This window comes from Nestor notabilis, unplaced genomic scaffold, assembly GCF_000696875.1.
Source record: "Nestor notabilis isolate BGI_N333 unplaced genomic scaffold, ASM69687v1 scaffold15937, whole genome shotgun sequence".
NCBI lineage: Eukaryota > Metazoa > Chordata > Aves > Psittaciformes > Psittacidae > Nestor > Nestor notabilis.
Genome location: NW_009936186.1, coordinates 40,973 through 61,085, shown reverse-complemented (window position 1 = coordinate 61,085; position 20,113 = coordinate 40,973). Strand labels below are relative to the sequence as shown.

Genomic DNA, 20,113 nt, shown 5'->3' with positions numbered 1-20,113 from the left:
CCTGCTGGGTTCCTTCTACTCTCATTGACTTCAGGGAGAACATAAACATGAGTGGGAGCAAAACTCAGTCATTTTACCAAGGTCAAAGTAGGGCCTGAGAAGATACAAAGGCAATAAAAGAAAAAGGAAGATAATATGTATTACTTGGTCAATGTATGCCTTCCAGCCGCAGTATCCAGAGAAACCTGCCTTATCTTCTGCAGGACTGTGATTAAATGAATTTCCTTTGGCTAGATCCCAGTGGATAAGGGAGAGCAATAGGTAACCCAGCTCTGTTCTTACAGAGAAATATGTATGAGAGGATTCAGTCCTGTGCCATCACTGGGGCTAGTCGGCATGGTTTGGAACAGCCTTGACACATCTCTCATTGCTTCATGTGTGCATGGTCACCCATGCAGAAGGGTGGCTCCCAGATGCTGCTGGCATCTGAGACACTGAGAAAACGGAGCTTTCCTCCAAGGCAGGTTGGGCAGATGTGCTGAATGCTGCTGTGATCAGTCACAGGGGAAGCAGGGCTGCAGGCATGAGGCTGTAAGTGCTGGCTGCAGGGAAGATGTAGTCAAGCTTAGGGGTTTTAAAGCAGGGACATGCTGAGTACTTTGAAACTGTGTAATGAGGAGTAGACTGAGGGATTACAGTTAGTAAAGGCCATGAGTGTTTTCTGGGAACTTGAGAAATACGAAAATAGGAAGAAAGGATGGGCTTACAGGCTGACAGAGCTCCATGGTCCAGGCTGGATTTGCTCAGCATGGAAGTCAGCAAGGAGGGGCCAGCTCCTGTTTCGTGTTTCCCCCTGAGCTGTCTGGACTTTGCAGGAAGACTAATACCAGGGATCATTTCAAGGTATCCTGCATGTATCCTGAGGCATTTTAGTCTTGTAATTGTGAATAAACGTATTCTCTGTGTGCGTGTGAACAGCCATACCCTCTGCCTGAGGATGTATTTGGTCATTCTAGACTCATGGAGGAGTTATATCTTCATCAGAGAGCCTTATTCATTTTGTGTAGAGAACATAAATAACATGAACAGATCTCTTTCTTTTTCCTCTTGCCTCAGGAAGCACAGTTTTCATGACAGCTATTTTGAAATGCAGCATACGCAGCTTAGACAGCTCAGAATTTACTTTTCATTTAAGCTAGAAACCTCTGAGATCAGTCCCTGTACCAAACTGGGGATGTTGTCACTATACTGAAGAGTGAGGCAAATTTATAAACTAATCTGAATTCATACGTACAAAATATATGAACAGGAGATGTTTGGAATTCCCATTCTTAGAATAAGAAGCTGTGTAAATAATCAAATCTTTGAAATAAATAGCAAAGCTTGTAGGGGTTTAAATACAGTTGGTTCTTGGCAAACAACACTCAACACTGGCATTTCTTACTGATTTCTGTAACTTGGAGCTGTCATCTTTCATGGTGTTGTATGACTGCCAACGTAAATCCTTCCATCTTTAGAAGGTGAAAGGAGAGGTATGGTGAGCTGCCCCTGTAAGTGGCTTCAGGCTTTGCTTCCACTCCTTTCCAGTGTCTGCCATCAGCTAAGCTGGGTGCTTTGGGCAGTAGGGTCCATAAAAAGCAAGTCTGTATGCAAATTCAGATACACAGTTCCTACAGTTGCTCAGCACTTTGGGGAAACTTAACTAGAAGTTTTATCTGTGAAGAAGCGTAGTTTCAGGTCAAGCTGAAACGTTTGCCTGGTTAGCTGGAGAAAGCTAAAAAGAAACCCAGTGATTCACAGAACCTTATGCAAGTTTTGTTGAACTTCAGATGCTTGCTTTAGCCACCATTGCTTGTCTCTGATATGTGGCTACAAGAAATCTCATTTGTGATGGTGGCTGGGCTGCACCAGGGCTGGACACAGGCAATCCAACAAATTCCCCCAGGGAAGAGGGGATTCAGGCTTCTAGTCCTAGCAGCTGTAATGCAGCTGTGGAGCCGTGCTTTATTTCTGGCAGTCATTGGTGAAAAGCCTGGTCCATACATATTGTGTGCCTTATTTTTCCTGAAGTTTTTGTTCAAGTACAATCTGAGAATCCACTTACATGGCAACACCTTCAAATTTTGTCTTGGAACAGGTGTGAACTCTTTTCAAGTCTACATGGCCTACAAAGATCTCTACCAAATGTCCGACAGCCAGGTATTGCTCTGGATGCTTTTCGTTGCTGTGATCTGTCCTCTCTCCTGTGATCTCTCAGTCCTTGAGGATTTGCTAAGGTTGAATCCCAGAGGAACGTGCCCACTGACCTGAGTGGCACTGGGGGAAATGTGCAGTGGGGGAGTTCTCCCTGGAGGGTCAGTGCTGAGCAGTGTGGAACATCTGTATGTGTTCCTTCAAGTGTATGACGTGCACTTTCTGCACAGATTTTCTGTTGTCTCCCACCATTGCCACCATTCAACACTGCTCACGGGTTTACTGTTACCTTTCAAGAGCTTTAGGTCAGGGAGAGAAGAAAAGATTAAACACTCGAGGCAGGGGCAGTTTTGAGGTTTCAAGAGTTTCTCATTTATAGCAAACAGCTAAATGGAGTTGCTCTTTGGGGGAGGTGGCCTTTTCTCATTAGGGCTGGAGATAACAATGAGCTTGTTTGTCCAGAGCTCATTACAGATTCCAGACTCTTCAGTTTTCCCATTCATAAGGATCAGGTCATTGTAAATCGACAATGACATCTGTTAGTAATAATAATGTTTGCTTATTCAGTTGAGAAAATGTTTCTTTCTTACTTATTCCCAGAGCTATAGCTCTCAGTCTCTTAAATAACTGTTGCTACACCTCTAATACGTCTGGTTTTAATTGGAATTTTAGACATAATAATATATAAATATTCTCTGAGATTCAGTGCCTGTTAAATTCAACTCCCTGCTGGAATTGTCAGGAGAAATACATGTGTAGCTAGACTAATGCCTGTTACCTTTTTTAAATGCACATGTTCCAAGCTGTGTATTCAGCTAGCTATTCAATGCTATCTGAAGTGCCTAGTGCAAAAGTAGACACTGAAGAAACCATGTCTTCAGTATTAGATCTGTGTTTGAAAACTGTGCTCCCACATTACTGAAGCCTGGTTTAAACTGAGAACACATTAGCTGAATACTTTCTGGAAAAGGAATTAAATTTTAGTAGATCTGTGCTCAGAAATTCTCAGTAAAAGCAATAGCATCAATATTTCCCCTCTGTATGGGTGGGTTTTGTATCTTAGAAAGCAATAATAATAAAAAAAGGATGGTCTAGAGAAAATACTGGAACTTTTAATTGCAAAATTAAAGATGGTGAAAGCTTGACACTGTGTGCTCTAAGAAGATGGTGCAAAATACCTGTGCTTCAGAAAAGAGGTGTTCTGGCTGTACTAAAAATGTCTGTAGTTCATGGGAATAAGTCCATTTTACCTTTGCTAAAACAATGTAAAAGAGACTACTTGCTAAACTTAGGCCTGTGTTGAAGGGTGTGAAGAGGCAGCCCTGCAGTACAGGGTGCTGGAGGAGGCACTGTGGCTGAGAGAGATGCAACCCTGCTTGGGACTTTCCACCCTGTGTTGGTGCAGAAGGGCAGAAGCTCATGCTGGGGCTGACTGGTGTGTAAGGGGATGGGTAAGCCAACACCAAGCAGTGAAGCTCACTGTGCAGAAGTGGAGAGTGGAAAAGGGAGATAATTTGCTATTCACCTACGTAATTACCAGCATAGAAGGTGCAAAGCTGCAGTGAACAGAGAAGTCTGAGTGTTAAGTAATGTGTTTTCCTTATTCAGCAGTGTTTCCTTCTTTGTACTACCTGCAGCTTTATGAAGCCTTTACCTTTCTAAAAAGTCTTGGGGCTGTTATCCTGGTCCATGCTGAAAATGGAGACTTGATAGCTCAGGTGAGTGAACTGTCACATTTGCTTCACTTTGTGAGGAGATACACACGAGAGGAGAAGTAAAACTCTTCAGTCAGAGTATGGGTAGAAAGAAAGGAACTACTTGGTAAGTGTCTTTATTGAGCCTGGTGCCCTACACACTGCTGATGTACAGCCTGGGATTAGAGGATGGAGGCACTTTTGCATGCTTTGGCACAGAGCATCCATGAGGTAGAGCAGCGATCCAGACAGCAATCTCTTCTGAATCCAGCAGGAACAAGTGGGCCAGAACGATGTAAATCCTTGCTCAGAGATTTTGGGGACAAAAAGTGTCACTGAGAAGCTTTATTAATGTCTCTTGCTGCAGCTATCAGCACAAGCAGCATAGTGAGGTTAGAGTGGGTGGTAAGCCTCTCAGGCTTATTTATTTTTGAGAATATTCTTACAAATCTCTGAAGTTTGAGAATAAGAAACCAGCATGATCCTCTAAACATTGAAAAAACGTGTTAAAGTGTAAGTCATGCTCTTCAAAGATGTCTCTCAGAACCAGGAAACTGGGGTCACATTCAGTGTGTTCCATTAAAATGTCCTGGATGCCCCGTGCAGTCTTTGCAGGTCAGGTTCCTCGCGTAGGTACTGTCCTCACACTGGAGTGTGTCATAGCTCTGATCTGTGCTTGGGAAGAGATATCCCAAGGACAGCAGTTGATAGTAAACCTCCCGCTGGTCTTTCAGAGGCCAGGATTCTCCCATAAAACAGTATGAGTGGGCTTGGGTGGGTGTCACTATGACTTTATTCATCTGTGGCAGATGAATCTTTTAAAGCTGTTGCAGCGGTGTCTCCCTCCTCTGATCCCCTGTACGTGCATCGAGCCCCTCGGAGGTCTGTGAGGCGCCGAGTGTTTTATCTGCTGAGCTCTTTATCTGCTGCTCATCCGCTAAGGACTTGGCTGCGGAGCTGACAGGGAAATCACAATGGCTAAAACCAAGTTGTCTTTGAGATCAGGACTTGGGAAACCACCTTATCTCATGGTTAAGGGAGAACCTCAAGTGAGTGCTTGAGTGGTTGGGCAGTGTGTAAGGGCTCTTGCCAACACTGGTTTATCTTGTTATTTGTCCATCTGTGGGGTTCTGTCCTTTAACTGCCTGGTAAGAATTTACCCCTTTTGAGAGCCATCTTTCCCTTTTCCCTTGGAGCTTGGCCAAAATAACCACTGGGCTCAAAAGTTGCTAGTGAGGAGTCAGCAGAACACGTGGTGCAGTTGTGTCCTTCCCCCACTGAAATGAGGTGAAAAAGCCTCATTTGTATTCAAGAGGGGGGAAAAAAGGTGATGTGCCATGAAGTTTAGCATGATTTAAAACTACCAAAATACATAATCTATAGTTTTAATACAACGTAGAATATCCAGTAGAATGAAATTGAATTCTAAGAAATATAGTAAGTCAGTATTACTGTAGGAGTAGGAAAATAAATCAGATGGCACCTGTGATGTTTTGATACATTCCCCATTAAAATCAAGGAGTACTCATGGAACTGCTTTTCTGATAGAAATCTGTTTCAGTTACATTTTTCTTTGATCAGCTTTAATGTACAGCCATGGAATATGAACATACAGGACAGAAAAGTTATTAATAAAAGAGGAACTAGTAAAGAAATGTAAATTATATTGCCATGACTCATAAAATCAGTCTTTCCTTATGCTTCTATATAGAAGGATTGTTTGGATAGTGAAAAGAAAGCTGCCTGCAGTGAGGTTTTTCAGGACTATCCTGTGTGAAGATACAGATTTGATCTTATTGAGCAAATATTCTAGCTTATTAGCACTACCAAATCCTCTTACAGTGAGTAATTTTATCATATGATCTGATTTAATGACTTCCTTCAAGATGCAAATCTATCCTGCTTTGTGTAGCCATTCTTTGCCCTCTTGCAATTTTTTTTCCTTTAATATAATTGTAACTTAATTGTTTGTTTTATTTTAATTATCTGAAGTCTTTAACTGGCACTGTTTAGAGCTGTTGCATTAATGGTTTAGAACAGCTATTTTTAAGAATACCTGTGAGACATTGCGATTTTCTAACCAAAATATTCTTAATTACACAGTCAGATTAATACATTCCTATTAATGCCTCTTCAGCCTTGATTGATTGCAACAAAGGCAAAAGTATATGTGAATATCAACTTGCTGAGGTTTTGCTGGAGCGTGTTGGTAATGTGTGAGCTTTTTAACCTCAGGGACTTGGGATCAAATATTTATTAGATGACACAGTAAAGTATGTTCGGTAACTTCATCCTGGTCTCCAGGGGACATTTGTCTGTATCAGAGAGTCATTACATTTGTTGAACTCAGCTCATTAGAGACCTGTGGGCAGGGCAGGCCAGGGTTGGAGGTACATCAACAGCTCTGGTCCCACTTCTGCTCTGCTGGCAGACCTGGACCAACCTCAGATCAGAAGTGGTTGATCACCATTTTCTGCAAAAGAGAAAATTATTCTAATACCACTGCTTGACCTTAAATTAAAACATAGCTGAAGCTTTTTATCTATTACAAAAAATAATAGCTGACTACTGTGAAGCTGGATAGCACAGATTTTATTTCTGACAATCCCTCATTGATCCTAAAATGGGCTTTTTGGTGTGGAGACAGTGCCCTCACAGCTAGAGGGCACTGGTTTGCTTTCTTGAAAACAATTTTAGTGATTCATTTTGTAGGAAAAAGGTTTTACAGAGAACTGGGTTCCAAAGGCAAGACTTTATTTGATGAAGTGTCAGCAATGTTCAAAGTTTAAGGAAGGTAATGGTGCTACAGGGATTGCATCCAGAGAAGAACTTGTGCAAGTAAAGAAAGAATTGCAGGCTGGAAATATCCCTAACAACTGCTCAGTGGATTGATTGATTGAAGCCTGTTGCCTGGGTTGGTGTCTCGGTGTCAAGATTTTCTGGAGGGTAGAGATTTTTGATGGTGCAGCCCAGTGGTGACTCGAGGCATAGGTACATTCTGTGGTGCTGCAGAGACAAATCTGTCCCTGAAATCTGTGCTGACTGTGCAGAGCAGTCACCGGGGTGGCATGGGGCAAGTTTAGAGCCAGTGTTGTCAGTCCTGCTCCCCCAGCAGCACATTTATGCAGCTGCATTTACACAGACAAGAAAGGGGCAGTCAGATGACAAGGCTGTTAATCCGTCAGAGGATGCCTGGTGCAAGGGTCTCATTCTGGAGCAGTTGTCAGCATTTATCTCTTGTGTTGCAGGAACAAAAGCGTATCCTGGAGATGGGAATCACTGGACCTGAGGGACATGCCCTGAGCAGGCCTGAGGAGGTAGGAGACTTCACTCATTTTGTCATTCATGGAAGTATTTTGTTGAGCATGTAGTATTGGAGCTTGGCTTCTGTGTGTGCACATGATAGATGTGTGCTTGGAGGAAGGCAGCGGCCTCCTTCTCCCACAGCCTCTTCCAGTATTTTTCAAAGCCTTGAAAATTCCAGGACCCCTTCAGCTTGTTTGTTTGCCCACCCAAAATGCCCTTGCACTGCTGCAGCAGGTGCGTTCCCTCAGTCCAGGGATGAGCTTGTCCTTGTACCCTCAGCTCCTGCTGCCCCAAGCATGGGTGTGTGGTTTTTTACTGTGAGCCTTGTGATGACAAAAAAAATGGGCTTATCGGGGTCAAAAACGGCAGTGCAGCTTGTGGGTTAGGCTTTGGAATAACTGCATTCATTATACTGCTGTAGCTGAAAACCTCCTACAAGATGTATGTGTACATCTATACTATGCATATAAATACACCCACATATAAATACGCTTATGCTGGCAGATATATTAGTAGTAGAAGTGCAGGCTGTAGAAATGCAAATATGTGAGCATGGAAAGATGCTGCAAGGCAGCTCGATTTATGCAACTCTCTTGTAATAAAAACCAAGCTCTGGCATGGATCATCTCAGGCATCTGGAAAGGGTTTCTTTAATGAGAAGGAAAAGGTGGAGCCATGTGGATGTCCCTTAATGTACACACTTCAGACCATTAATGGGATGACGAAGGGCAGTAGTGGGAAGTGACTGCTTTCCTTGAAGACTAAAGAGACAAGGTCCTGGGGATTTGAGGCTAAATTTGAAGAGATTGTGGTGGTTTGCAGATCTTTATATAACCTCTCCCCAAGGCAAAAGGAATCAGCTTAATTGGTTGCATTCTTCTATTGAACTATTTATGTACTTTTCATTTTGTTGTTTAACTTCCACTTAAATTATTCTAAAAGAATGGAGTTACTTCCTTTTAATAAGAACAAGAGACTAAAGAAAATCTGCATTTGCAGTTACCAGAAAGGAATTTTGCATCTTTCTGACCATGTATCTGACCACCACCTCTGAGGTACAGAGGTCCCTGGGGCTTCCCTAGGGCTTCCACTGCAAACGTTGTGGTAAAAGTCCTCAGACAATCTGAAGTGACAGTCTGATTTAAGAAAAACTATTACAAAACTGTGAAGAATTAAGCCACCATAAGGGCTAATTCTCAACTTTGCTAGCACAACACTTTAGAGAAATTACTGTGCTGTGGAGTCAGTATTTTCAGTGACAACACAATTTTAGGTATTAAAACACTGATACTGTGAGTGCATCTGGGAGGGAGGCATAAAACTGATGACTGGGGAAAGGAGTCTCCAGAGCTGCCAGGAAACACTGCTTGTCTGTATGAAGATGACTACTTTGTATGCTTATGTCCTAGGTAGGTCCCTGGGAGGAGATTGCCTTTATGCTTCCTGACAGAGGGGACTTACTGGGCAGTGCTTCAAAGGCTTCTATGGATTATGGGCTAAATTCAGTCCATAGTGCTGAAGTTGTTGATTGAGACTACTTTACATTCACTGTCATTTTACCCTCATGTAAAGATTGTGTAGGGTAAGCTGCCAAACATTGTTTAGAGGTTGTCTCCAAGCTGGGTCAATGTTTCCTTGCTTCATTCTCCTTCCAACTGCAGGGTGGAAGTCTGAAGCAGAAAGGTGGGAGGGAGATAAGGAGGAGCCCCATCAGCTGCTTGGATGTGACCATTACTGGCGTGCAGGGAGCCAGGGAGCTGTATTTGTACCAGGCAGCTGTAGCCTGTTAGTGAGTGCAGCCTGGCTGTGGTTACTCCTCTTGTAAAGTGTCTGAAGTTTGGATTAGCTCCCTGTTTCCCAGCACTGCATCCCATTCTATGGAAAAAGCAGAATTGACCTCTGACGAGTTGTTGCTAAACAGTAAGCAGTATGGCTCAGTGCTCCAGTTCGTTTTGTCTGCAGTCTGCTTTTGCAGTTAACTTTTTCCTCCTTGCTTTCCCCAGCTTGAAGCAGAAGCAGTTTTCCGTGCCATCACCATTGCCAGCCGAATAAACTGCCCAGTGTACATCACCAAGGTGATGAGCAAGAGTGCAGCTGATATCATTGCATTGGCCAGAAAGAAAGGTGAGGGACTTTATTTTCTCCCAGAACTTGTTGTTGTTGTTGTTGTTGAATAGAAGCTCAGTGGAAAAACCTGTACATCTTGACCCAAATCACAAGCTAGAGAGAGAGGTTACCAAAGAATGGTAACACCATCACAGACCCTAAATATTTACAAGTGGGGAAGATGAAGGGAAATCCTACATTTTTTCAGTTGGCAAACTCTCCCCCCAAACTGTTCCCTTGAAATTGTGTTGTAACTCTTCTTTATCCTTCTTTTCCCTTTTATTTTTCCCTTAGACTGCTGTATCTCTGTTCATGGGAGATACTTTATTCCTAACAGAGTCTAGCACATCCTCTGTGCCTTCTGGCAGTATTTCAGGGTGTTACCCTCTGAGGGGTGGCTTGAGCAGTGAGCCTGCTGATAGAGATGCCTGGTGCTCACTCCTGGCCTTGCTGCTGGAGGCTGACCCCATCAGATGTGCGCCAAGGGTCGACACTGCTTGCTGGGGCAGGGAGGGACCCAGGTTACAAAACACCCAAAAGGGACTTGTGAGCCTGGAGGCAGGCGCTGTGGAAGCTGCATTTGCGAGTCAGGTCTGTTGTGCTGCTTGGTGCTACACAGCGTGTGAACAATATGGAAAAGCCAAAGACCAAAATATCATAATGAAATTTGTATTCTTGGAGACTTGGAGTATGGTGCTGGGACCATATGCTGCTATCTGCTGGTGCTGTGCCCAACCTGGGACTAGTAAAAAGGCATCTGTCTGCTGGAGCCCATCCTCCACCTAAATGCGCTCTGAATCAGAACAACAGAGAGAACATGGCTGTGATTAAAACAGTACAAATTAAAACCAGATCTGAACGGTCTCCTTCTGGATTAGAAAGGGAGCTTTGTAAATATGCTGATGAAAAGCATGTGTAGCTCAGAGAGACTCCTGATTAATATTTTATCATACAGACAAAGCCAGGGCTGCTTAATTTTCTGGGAGCTACACTGGCTGTGTAGCAATGTTTAAATTATACATGGCTGCAGGCAGCAAGCGGTGTAATGTGGTGAAGAGAGAGTGGATTGAAATCAGTTTCTGTATATCCTTGCTTTCCCCAAGGTCCCCTTGTTTTTGGAGAGCCGATCACTGCCAGCTTGGGGACAGATGGGACACATTACTGGAGCAAAAACTGGGCCAAGGCTGCAGCTTTCGTGACCTCACCACCTCTGAGCCCTGATCCTACTACTCCAGATCATTTAAATTCACTCTTAGCATGGTAAGACCTTTTTTTTTACAGGCTGATGGACAGGCAAGTGCAAAAGCCACGTGGGATGAAGCATCTAGGGATCGGCTTGGTTTCCTTCAGACAGTCTCATACACAAAACAGCAGAGAAAGGATGTAGAAAACCAGGGATGGTTATAGCCTATGTTTAGGGTTGTCACTAGAGATGAAAAGAATGTGGACAGCAGAGGGAGAAGTGTTGTTCTCATATTGAAAAGAAGACATCAGCAACACCTTGCCAGCAGTCCAGACCATAAACCCATCCCTGGAAGTATTTCCTGCCTGTGGCCAGCTGTGGATCTTCTTTAGCTTAAGCAAAAGACCATAGGCTTTGAAATGATATGGAAATTCACAGCTGAAGTCCCACCAGGACAGAATACTAGTGCTGGAGTAAGGAACTAAACTTAGCACTCAAAACTTTATTTAACACCATATAGTGGCACTCATCTCACCTGCTGGCTCCCCTTTCTAGGGTTTCCACTGCTCTAAGACAGAGAAGTAGAATCTAAGTGACCTGTTAGTCTTCAGAAAACATTTCCTCCCGTGTTAGTTTTGCACATGACTGACTGGCAAGCTGTATGGCTGGCAGTGCCAGCGTGGCTGGTAGCGTAAGGACCCTGCTTGCGTGGGCACATATGTGTGATGGGAAGCTGCCATCAGTCAGTGCCACACATCTCTCCTTGCACATGGTGTGCCAGGAGGTGGAGGCCACCAAACCCAGGTTTTAACTCAGCTGCCCCAAAGATGCTGCATGGACAACACTGCTAATGAAAGCACAGCTGAGCTCTGAGCTAACGTGTGATTCTGGTAAGAATATGCAGGAATTTGTTCTGTTGTGACAGTCTGATGGCAGAATTGATTTTCCATAATTAATCTTTCTGTTCCTTAAAATAAGGACAAGGAAGAAAAATTGCTTATCTGGTCTGATCCATCACTGTCAGTACTGTCAGGAGTGAAGCTCATTGTGTAAGGGTAAGGCTCTTAGCCAGCACATGTGAACATGTATCAAAATGTTTGGCTCTGTACTCTCAGACTATGCGTTTTCGAGAAGAGAGTCCCAAAATAATAGTATGTGGGTCAAAACAGATTAGCTAAAATAGCAAGGGAATTTTTAGAACTGCAATCCAAATAACGACTTTTAAAAAATTAACATCAGAAAGACAAACTGAGGGGTCACAGAAGTTTTCATTATCCTCCAAGCATGCAAAAATGACTTTTTTGTCTAGTGGCTTTAAGTCCTAGATCTTAAATGACAGCGGCTTAGCCTGCTTTCAGTTTTAATACTTTAAATCTATACAGTGAAACTAAAAAAAGAACTGTGTATTTTATCAGTCTGCTCTGCATTTGTGGGGAATTTTATGCAAGGAAGATGGTAAAGACAGTATTTCATTTTTCTGTTGCACTGTTCATTAGGAGACAAGTATTTTACATTCATTAAAAGACCCTTACAACATTCTTCCTCTGCAAGTCTGTAGCCTAGTGTTTGTGCTTTTTTCACAGAAAGCGTTGATTTTCCACTTAACAGCTGAATGTGTAAAGATCCAGCATGTCTCATGGGGTTGGTTGGCAGACTGGATTTGCCTCATGAGATTTGGTCTGTGTTTCATCTGTGGGTATCATGGTTTAACCTCATCCGGCAACTAAGTACCACAGAGCTGCTTGCTCACCCCCGTGATGCTGGTGGGATGGGGAGGAGAGCTGGAAGAAGGTCAAACCTGTAGGTTAAGATAAGAAAACTTCAATAATTGAAATAGGGAAAAATATAATGATATTAATAATAATAATAACAACAATAATACTAGTAGTATTAGCAGTAATGAAAAGGGGACTAACAAAAAGAGAGAGAGGAATAAACCCCAAGAAACCCAGGAGTTGCACAACACAGTTGCTCACCACCCGTTGACCCATACCCAGCCCAACCCAAGCAGTAATCGATCACTTCCAGCCAATTCCCTCCAGTTTATACACTGGGCATGATGTGCTGTGGTATGGAATTACCCATTTGGCTAGTTTGAGTCAGTGTCCTGTCTCTTCTCCCTACCTGGCTTCTTGTGCCCCTATCTCAATGGCAGAGCATGAGACTGAAAAGTCCTTGATCAGGGTAAGCTCTGCTCAGCAACAACTAAAACATCAGTGTGTTATCAGCATTGTTCCCAAACTGAAGCCAAAACCCAGCACTGCACCAGCTACTAGGAAGAAAATTAACTCTGAGCTGAAACCAAGACAGTGGGCCATGTACCTGAGGTACCTTTCATCTTCTATGCTGTGCTGCTGTGATATGTCATCTCGTCTGAACTAGAAATGTGAGATCTTGGTGCTTCATGAAAGGCGTAACCTACCATGAAAGCTTTGTTTATGGTGAAGAGTAAGATGATGGGATATTGATGTGGCATTTAAAGATAGACCTATGTCTGCTGTTAATTCCCAACACTCTTGTCTTTTGGAGATGTTTTCTGTGGTGATCCCCTTCTTGTTTCTCAGTTTTCCAGTTGATCTGATGCTCACCGCCCATTTGACAGTAGAGTGTATCTAGACAGCAGGAGTGCCCACATGGTTAACCAGGAGGTGCTGAGCAGCTCTCCAGTGACATTCTTCAGCTTCAGAAGCCTTCTATTGATTAGACTGGGAAGTGCAGTGCATGTCATTAAATGTCAGAGGAGAGGGAAAGCGGAGTTCAGAAGTATCAACTTCTTTTTATCTTTCAAGTGTAGGAATTAATAGTATGGTGTAAGAAGTGTGACATAACCTCAGGGAAAGGATGCAGGGCCTGGCTGTGACATTCATGGCTGCATTCATCCAAGTGCAGAAGAGAGGAAGAGAGTAAGCCATAGAAGCTTGGCTGGCAGAAGAGCAACAAAAAGGAAGAAATAGAATTGCAATCTTCTGCCTTGATTGTTGTGTTAGAATAAATGGATGTTTAACTGATGGATTTGGTTTAATCCTGTGGAGTACCACCAGACAGTCATTAATAATCAGGAATAGCTAAAACATATCTGTCTTTTCACTGCTAAATACACGGGCTCGGCTTCTGCTAAAAACTGGATGGATGGATGTGAGCATGGTGAAGAACCAGAAAAGAGGCCAAAGGTTTTTCTCTGACTGTCAGCAATCATTAGGGCTGGCAGCCCTGAAAATTGCATTAGAATTGCTGATGTGTGACCCTTTTTTTCCTCTGTACTTAGCTATTTGTTAGCTTGCTGGAATCTAAATGTGCGGACCAGAGTCATTCAGATGCTTCAGAGCTGGGACTTACATAATCAGTTAAAGAAAAGGATGACAGGCTCTTGGGGACATCACGTTCTGGATTGATGGAAGAGAAATCATTGTGTGTTTTAATGTGCTTGACTCCTGTAAGCTTGATCAAGACCTAAAATTATCATCCGTTTCCTGTGGGTATTGGAGAACCTATCTGCTTTTTTGTCTTTCTGTTTTTGCAAGGTTCTGTGTATTGGTTATTTTCTTCCTCCTTGTTCCTGGGAGCAGCTGTGATCCAGTTCTGCTCTCTGAAAAAAAATTTTCTCCAGGCTGAAAAAAAATTACTTCTTAAATAAAACCATTATTATTTGGTAGTTCTTTTTGTGTTTTAGTCCATGCCTTTTTCTGTGTAAGACCTTTAAATTAGATACATGCAGAGCATATGCTTGACTTGCACATGTCATGCCTTGCTTTGTTTAAGTAGAAGACTACCTGATAAAACACCTTCAAGGTTCTGGTTTGGAAGGTCAGACAAGAAATACGTAAGAATTGCAAAAGGAGAAATTCAGGGAAACAAGCTTGGTGCTTATGACTTTGCAGTGTAAAATTTGCCATTATTTTTTCAACATGGTTGTGAATTAATTTATCTTGAGAGTGGCAGGCATTTCATACAAGCTTCTGATCATCTTCTTCTTAATCCTAGAGTAATCCACTGTCCTGGTTAGTGGGCTTGTTCCTGATCTCTGTCGATAAGCAGCCTGAAACCAGAGGGAGCTGTAATCTGGTAGTTCAGGATGCTCCTAGGGGAAAGTGGAGATGTTCAATGCCATTGTCACTGTTCAGTTTTCTGTAGCCAACATGTAAAGGCTGCTGACACGATTTACAGCATATGCCTCTGGTGTGGTGGCTTGAAAGGTCCATTCACAGCTAGTCTGAGACCGAGTTAACCTTGCTGAGGCCTGGGTTAAACTTCTGTGTGTTAACTCCACAGTGGAGACCTGCAGGTGACGGGAAGTGGACATTGCCCATATAGCACTGCCCAGAAAGCCATTGGAAAGGACAACTTCACTATGATTCCTGAAGGGGTCAATGGAATCGAGGAGAGAATGACTGTTGTCTGGGACAAAGCTGTAGTAAGTAATTGCTTACTTTTATGGACTGAAAAAGAAATTGAGTGTTGGCTGAATAATGAAAGCCAGGAGACTCTTGGTCAGTACTTAAGTGACTTTCTAATATGTTTCTGAGAATTCCCTGAGAGAGCGCTACTACAAGGTGAATTGCTTATTTCAAAACCTTCTCCAGTTTTATAAACTCAAGGCTGTGTTTCACTTCTGACACTGCAACACCATCATGCTTTATTAGACCTGAGGCTTCACAGACTCCACGGCTGCATTTTCTGGCTGTGTCAGAGTGGATGCTTCTCAGAGATGTTGGATCTGGAGCAGTTTAATGACTTTCAAGTGAACCCTATATAAATGTGATGAATGGATTGTTTGAATTCGGGAAGTGTCTCATCATTTTTAAGAAATTACAAATGGATGGCAGCCGAGCCCGAGGCTAGACAGTAAAGTGCTTTGAAGGGGAACATTGCGTGTAATTCATGCTGGCATATTATGCAGTGAGGTGCTGGTATAAGTTAGCAATTTTTTGATGGTTCCATGGATCCTAATATCTAATGATGTTCTCCCTCCTTTGTCTGTCTTCACTTACACACCCATGCGCACACACTCACACGTACACATGCACTCATTACCTTACATTGCATTGCACCCTAATGCGTATTGCAAACTGGGCAGTGGTGGTGTTTACAATGCTGTCATGAGCACTTCTCCCAAACTGTGTTTAATAACCACTTTCTTCAGCTATTGAGATTCCAAGCACAGAAGCAGCTTCAGAAAGAGGAGCAAAGCAGAGAAACAAGCAAAGTGCAGCCAGCCATTGATATTTCTCCTTTGTTACTCCCACAAGGGGAAGGAGGTGTAGAGAGGGCTTCTGCATGTGGTTTACAGGTGTAACATTCAGTCCTGCACCACAGAGCAGCTTGTATTTTGCAGATCTGATGTTCTACCAGAAGCCTTTGTTTAATATTGAAAAGTTTGGCACTGTTATTCTTTGTTCTTGCTTATTGCCAGGGAAGACACCCCAATACTGAGAAAATCAAAATGCTGTTGTGTACAGCTGCTATTAAGCCATCACTGACTATATAAGAAGTTCAATAGTTGGTGACATTTCTCCAGGCAAGGCCTGGGTTGTATTACTTAGATGTATAGGTTTGGTAATAATAATAGTAAGAATGGACTTAATTTGCAAGAAATATTTCTAAAAGAACCTGAATCTTGATCTTTTATTTAATCTAGTAATCTCCATATATGTTTCTCTGTTTTAAAATGATTAAAACACTTAAATGTAAAATACTAGGACTAGCAACAAAACATGCTTCGGCATCAGTGTGTAGAGAAAAGGACCTTAGCTACCTGAGCAACTTGGTGGTATCATCTGCTTTAAGGTTTTATTGGCTGTTCTTTGGGATGCCAAGAGTAACACATTCATTTATTTTAATTATTTATTTGAACCCAGGACAAACTCTCAAGTAATGTGCCTTTCATAAAGTCCTGCTTGATAAAATCTGTTTCATGTGGCATCATCATATATGTGAACTGCATGCTTTCCAGTATCTACCTGACTATCCAGGACTCTTGAGTAGTTAAGTGTGTTTTGCTCAAATCACATTCTTTTTAGGCCACAGGCAAGATGGACGAGAGTCAGTTTGTAGCTGTCACCAGCACCAATGCTGCCAAAATCTTTAATCTGTACCCAAGAAAAGGCCGGATTGCTGTCGGATCGGATGCTGATGTTGTTATTTGGGACCCTGATAAGGTGAAGACTATAACAGCTAAAAGCCATAAATCGGTAAGGAGGAAGGGAAAACTAGCAGAAAAAAGAAATGTCACTGTTGCTTTTCAGCTGTCGATCTAACTTAGGTGAACACCAAATGCATGGGATATAGAGGAGTGAGGTAACTACCTGCTCCTGTTCTGGAATCTGTAAATATTTCAGTAAATTAAAGTATTGAATTCTTGCAATGGAAGCACTGGGATCAGGAAGGATTTCCTTTTTTGTGCACATGGCATTGCAATGTGTTTTGCATGTTTGTGGCTTGAAACTAGGTGTGAATCAGCTGCTCTGCAGCTGAGGTTAGTAAAGCTGTGATGATCCATTTCAAACCACCGCACATCTTTTTTGCTTACCTGAAAAAGAACCTGATATTGTAAATTGCATGATTAAATCAATGATATTACAAACTATGAGAGATGATTAAATATTTTGTTAATACAGCTCTGATCAGCCTTAGGGCTGGGATTTTCTATTTAATTCCCAAGCTTTGCTGCATACTTCTCTACCCTTAGTGCAGAGACCAGTGACTCATAGCTGCTTCAATTTTAACTGCGACAGGTTGTATCTTATGCGTTGCCTATCTCAAAGTTGTTATCTTACTGTGCAGTGCCTTTGGTATTTTATATTGGGGAATTCTGCTAAAAGTTTTACTGGAAAGCCAGTAATGTGCTTTATATTAAAAAGGCAAAAACCTCTAGAAACCTTTAAAAGGTTAAGTTCAGGTGATTCAATTTCTATTTCTCTGTCTTGGGATCTTGCTGTATTTTCATGAAAGTAATAATTACCTGCTCTTTGACAGTCATTCCCATTTAGATTCAGGCTTTTCTGGTCCTTTCTGGACTTTTTCAGGCAGAAATATGTGTGCTGGCCCCTTGAAATTCCCTTACACAGTCACGGCAGATGCCTGGTGGGACCATGTCCTCTGGGTATCCGGCAGCTGAGTCACAATTTTCCTCTTATTAAGGCTATTGTACTTCTAAAGGCTCTGGATAAATATGGAAAGTCCTTAAAAACAAATGAGATAAAGCCTCGGTAGAAAGTGGGAAATGAAAAGCCTGATCTAGGGAAGTCTGATCAGAGAGATTGTTTAGAATAGTTTCATATCTAAATGCACTGTTTTTCCTTCAGACACAGCAATTTTATACACAGCTTAATAGCAGTTGTCTAAAATCGTGACTACAAGTACGGGTTATATGTTACTAATTAAAGAGATGTACTGAACTTGCAGTGAATATGTTGGTTGATCCTCAGGCTGTTGAGTACAACATCTTTGAAGGAATGGAGTGCCATGGTGCCCCTCTTGTGGTCATAAGCCAAGGGAAGATTGTGTATGAAGATGGAAATCTGCACGTAAATAAGGGAATGGGCCGCTTCATCCCTCGCAAACCTTTCCCTGAGTATCTTTACCAGCGCATCAAAATCAGGAATAAGGTAATGTCAGATATTATTTTATCTTGTTTCCTACCATACCCTCTTGGGACCACAGCAGCACATGTATTTTAGTAGTATTGTACTAATATGAGTCCATATCAGATGGAATATATATGACTTGTTCAAAAAACGGTCACAAAATTAGTTCTTTTGCAGGTGTGAACTGATGTAACTGAACACCATGAGCTTCAGTGGGTAAAGCATATAATTGCTAGTTAGGCATAACTGCCTTATGTCCAGCTGTGCAGGCTTCTGAAGGGAGGTGGAATAGTGATGGAATTTACTTTTAATTAACATTCAGGAAAAAGATAATGCTTCTTTGGGAGGAGGGTTAGCCAGAATTAAAACAGAATTGTATGTTTTTACTAAGCTTTGCATACTGAACTTCCACGCTGCAGAGAAGAAAAGCATGTGAGCCAGAGATGCTTATTATATCTGGACTGTTGGTGTATTTGCTGAGCTGAGTATTAGCAGCATTCGCAGCTCAGAAAACTCTTCTCTTATGCTTAATAAAAAGCTTGGGAAATGACCAGGATTAGGACTGGATCACTTCAGGTTTTGAATTATGTCAGTGCTCCTCTGTTGAAAACCAGTTATCTTGGCACTAGTTTGGTGTTATTTGGAAATTGCTTCTTGCCACTCAGCAAGTTACTGTGTGAGTGCAGGTAACAAGGCAAGTTGACTAAAACTCCTATTTTCTACAGCCAAGCATGTGTCATAGCCTGTAAGGATGGCAGCTGAGATTAAGTCTCCAAGAAGCTTTTATCTTTCATTATTTGTTATACAAATTTGGTCAAGCTGTGGGATACGAAAGGTCTGCACTTCTAATGAGACAAAGCACTGTAAAATCAAATGCATCTGCAAAAGTTTTGCAAAATGCCAATCAGTACTGCACTTTTTTTACATTGTCCACTTAGATGACATGGGCCTTCTCTTCACACTCACCTCTCAAGGGGTTTAGTGTGTGGAATCACTGTATGAATCAGTGATAATGTCATCACATACTGAAAACAGCACTTGAAAAACAAGTATCTGAGAGTGGTGTCTTGTAGCAGGAGTTTGCACAAAAGCTACTGGGCTAAGTAACCTGGACCTTGAAAATGAGCCTGGATTTTGCGAAAGACCTTTGATACTTAGGAAAGGATGCAGAAAGCAACTGATATTTTTGCTCCTGCAGCTCCCTCTGCTGCCTGCCGAGAGTAAGGGAGAGCAGATTCATGTCCGTGTTCATTTTCCCACTATCAAATCTTACCAATTGGAAATAGTTAGAATAAAACCAGTAATAGCCACCATATGAGTTTGTCAGTGCACGACAAAGGAATATAGAGAAAACATGTCAAACAAGGGGCTGCAAAGCTGCAACCAGAAGATAGCAGGATAAATTTATCCCTAGAGCAGGGATAGCAGTATGAATTCCGGCTTTTGTGGGTCCCTGGAAGATGGATTCATTGCTGTGATTGGCAGCTGCTCTCTTCTGGGCATTAGTTTTGGCTCAGCCTGTGAGATGATGGCTCTTCTGAGCCTGATGTCCCTGGTACTGAAAACAAGAAAAATGCTTTGATTTCTGCAAGAGCTGGATCAAACCCTTGTGAATAGCGTCTTTATAGTATTTTAATTTCACTGTTAACCTGTTGGGGAAATGGCTCTGAAACAATATTATCTGATCTGAATCAGTAATAAGCCACAGATTTCTTATCTTTTTGATGAGCTTTGGATTCTTTGATTCAATGGCTTCAGGCTCTTCCTGAATATTATTTCCTAGATTCCTGTGATTTTAAGGTCAGTGAGGCTGTTTTGATTGTCTTATCTGATATTCCATGTAAGAACTGCACGGGGATAAAATCTAGAGACCTCAAACTGGAATCAGAACTCAAACAATAGGTACTCTATTGACAAATAGTCCCATGCCACATTCTAGCGTATAATTGCTTTTCTAGTTGATGACAAGGAAGAGAAACTTTTGAAATTTTAGTTAAAAAATTGCCACCATTTTTCAATGAGTTCTAATAAAGATAAAGAGGTATCTGAAAGGGAGGAGTAAAATCACTGCAGTCAGTACAGTGGATATTGATCTTGCAATAATCCAA

The 20,113-nt window shown here is 42.1% G+C and overlaps 1 protein-coding gene across 1 annotated transcript in view; it reads left to right on the top strand.

Moving 5' to 3' along the window:
- CRMP1 (collapsin response mediator protein 1) overlaps positions 1-20,113 on the top strand; it is a 38,689-nt gene that overhangs the window by 15,277 nt on the left and 3,299 nt on the right. Inside the window, 8 exon segments of the mRNA XM_010018213.1 lie at positions 2,078-2,139; positions 3,771-3,851; positions 7,076-7,144; positions 9,137-9,257; positions 10,343-10,499; positions 14,692-14,833; positions 16,440-16,610; positions 17,847-18,026. Of these exon segments, the coding sequence (XP_010016515.1) occupies positions 2,078-2,139; positions 3,771-3,851; positions 7,076-7,144; positions 9,137-9,257; positions 10,343-10,499; positions 14,692-14,833; positions 16,440-16,610; positions 17,847-18,026 (983 nt within the window).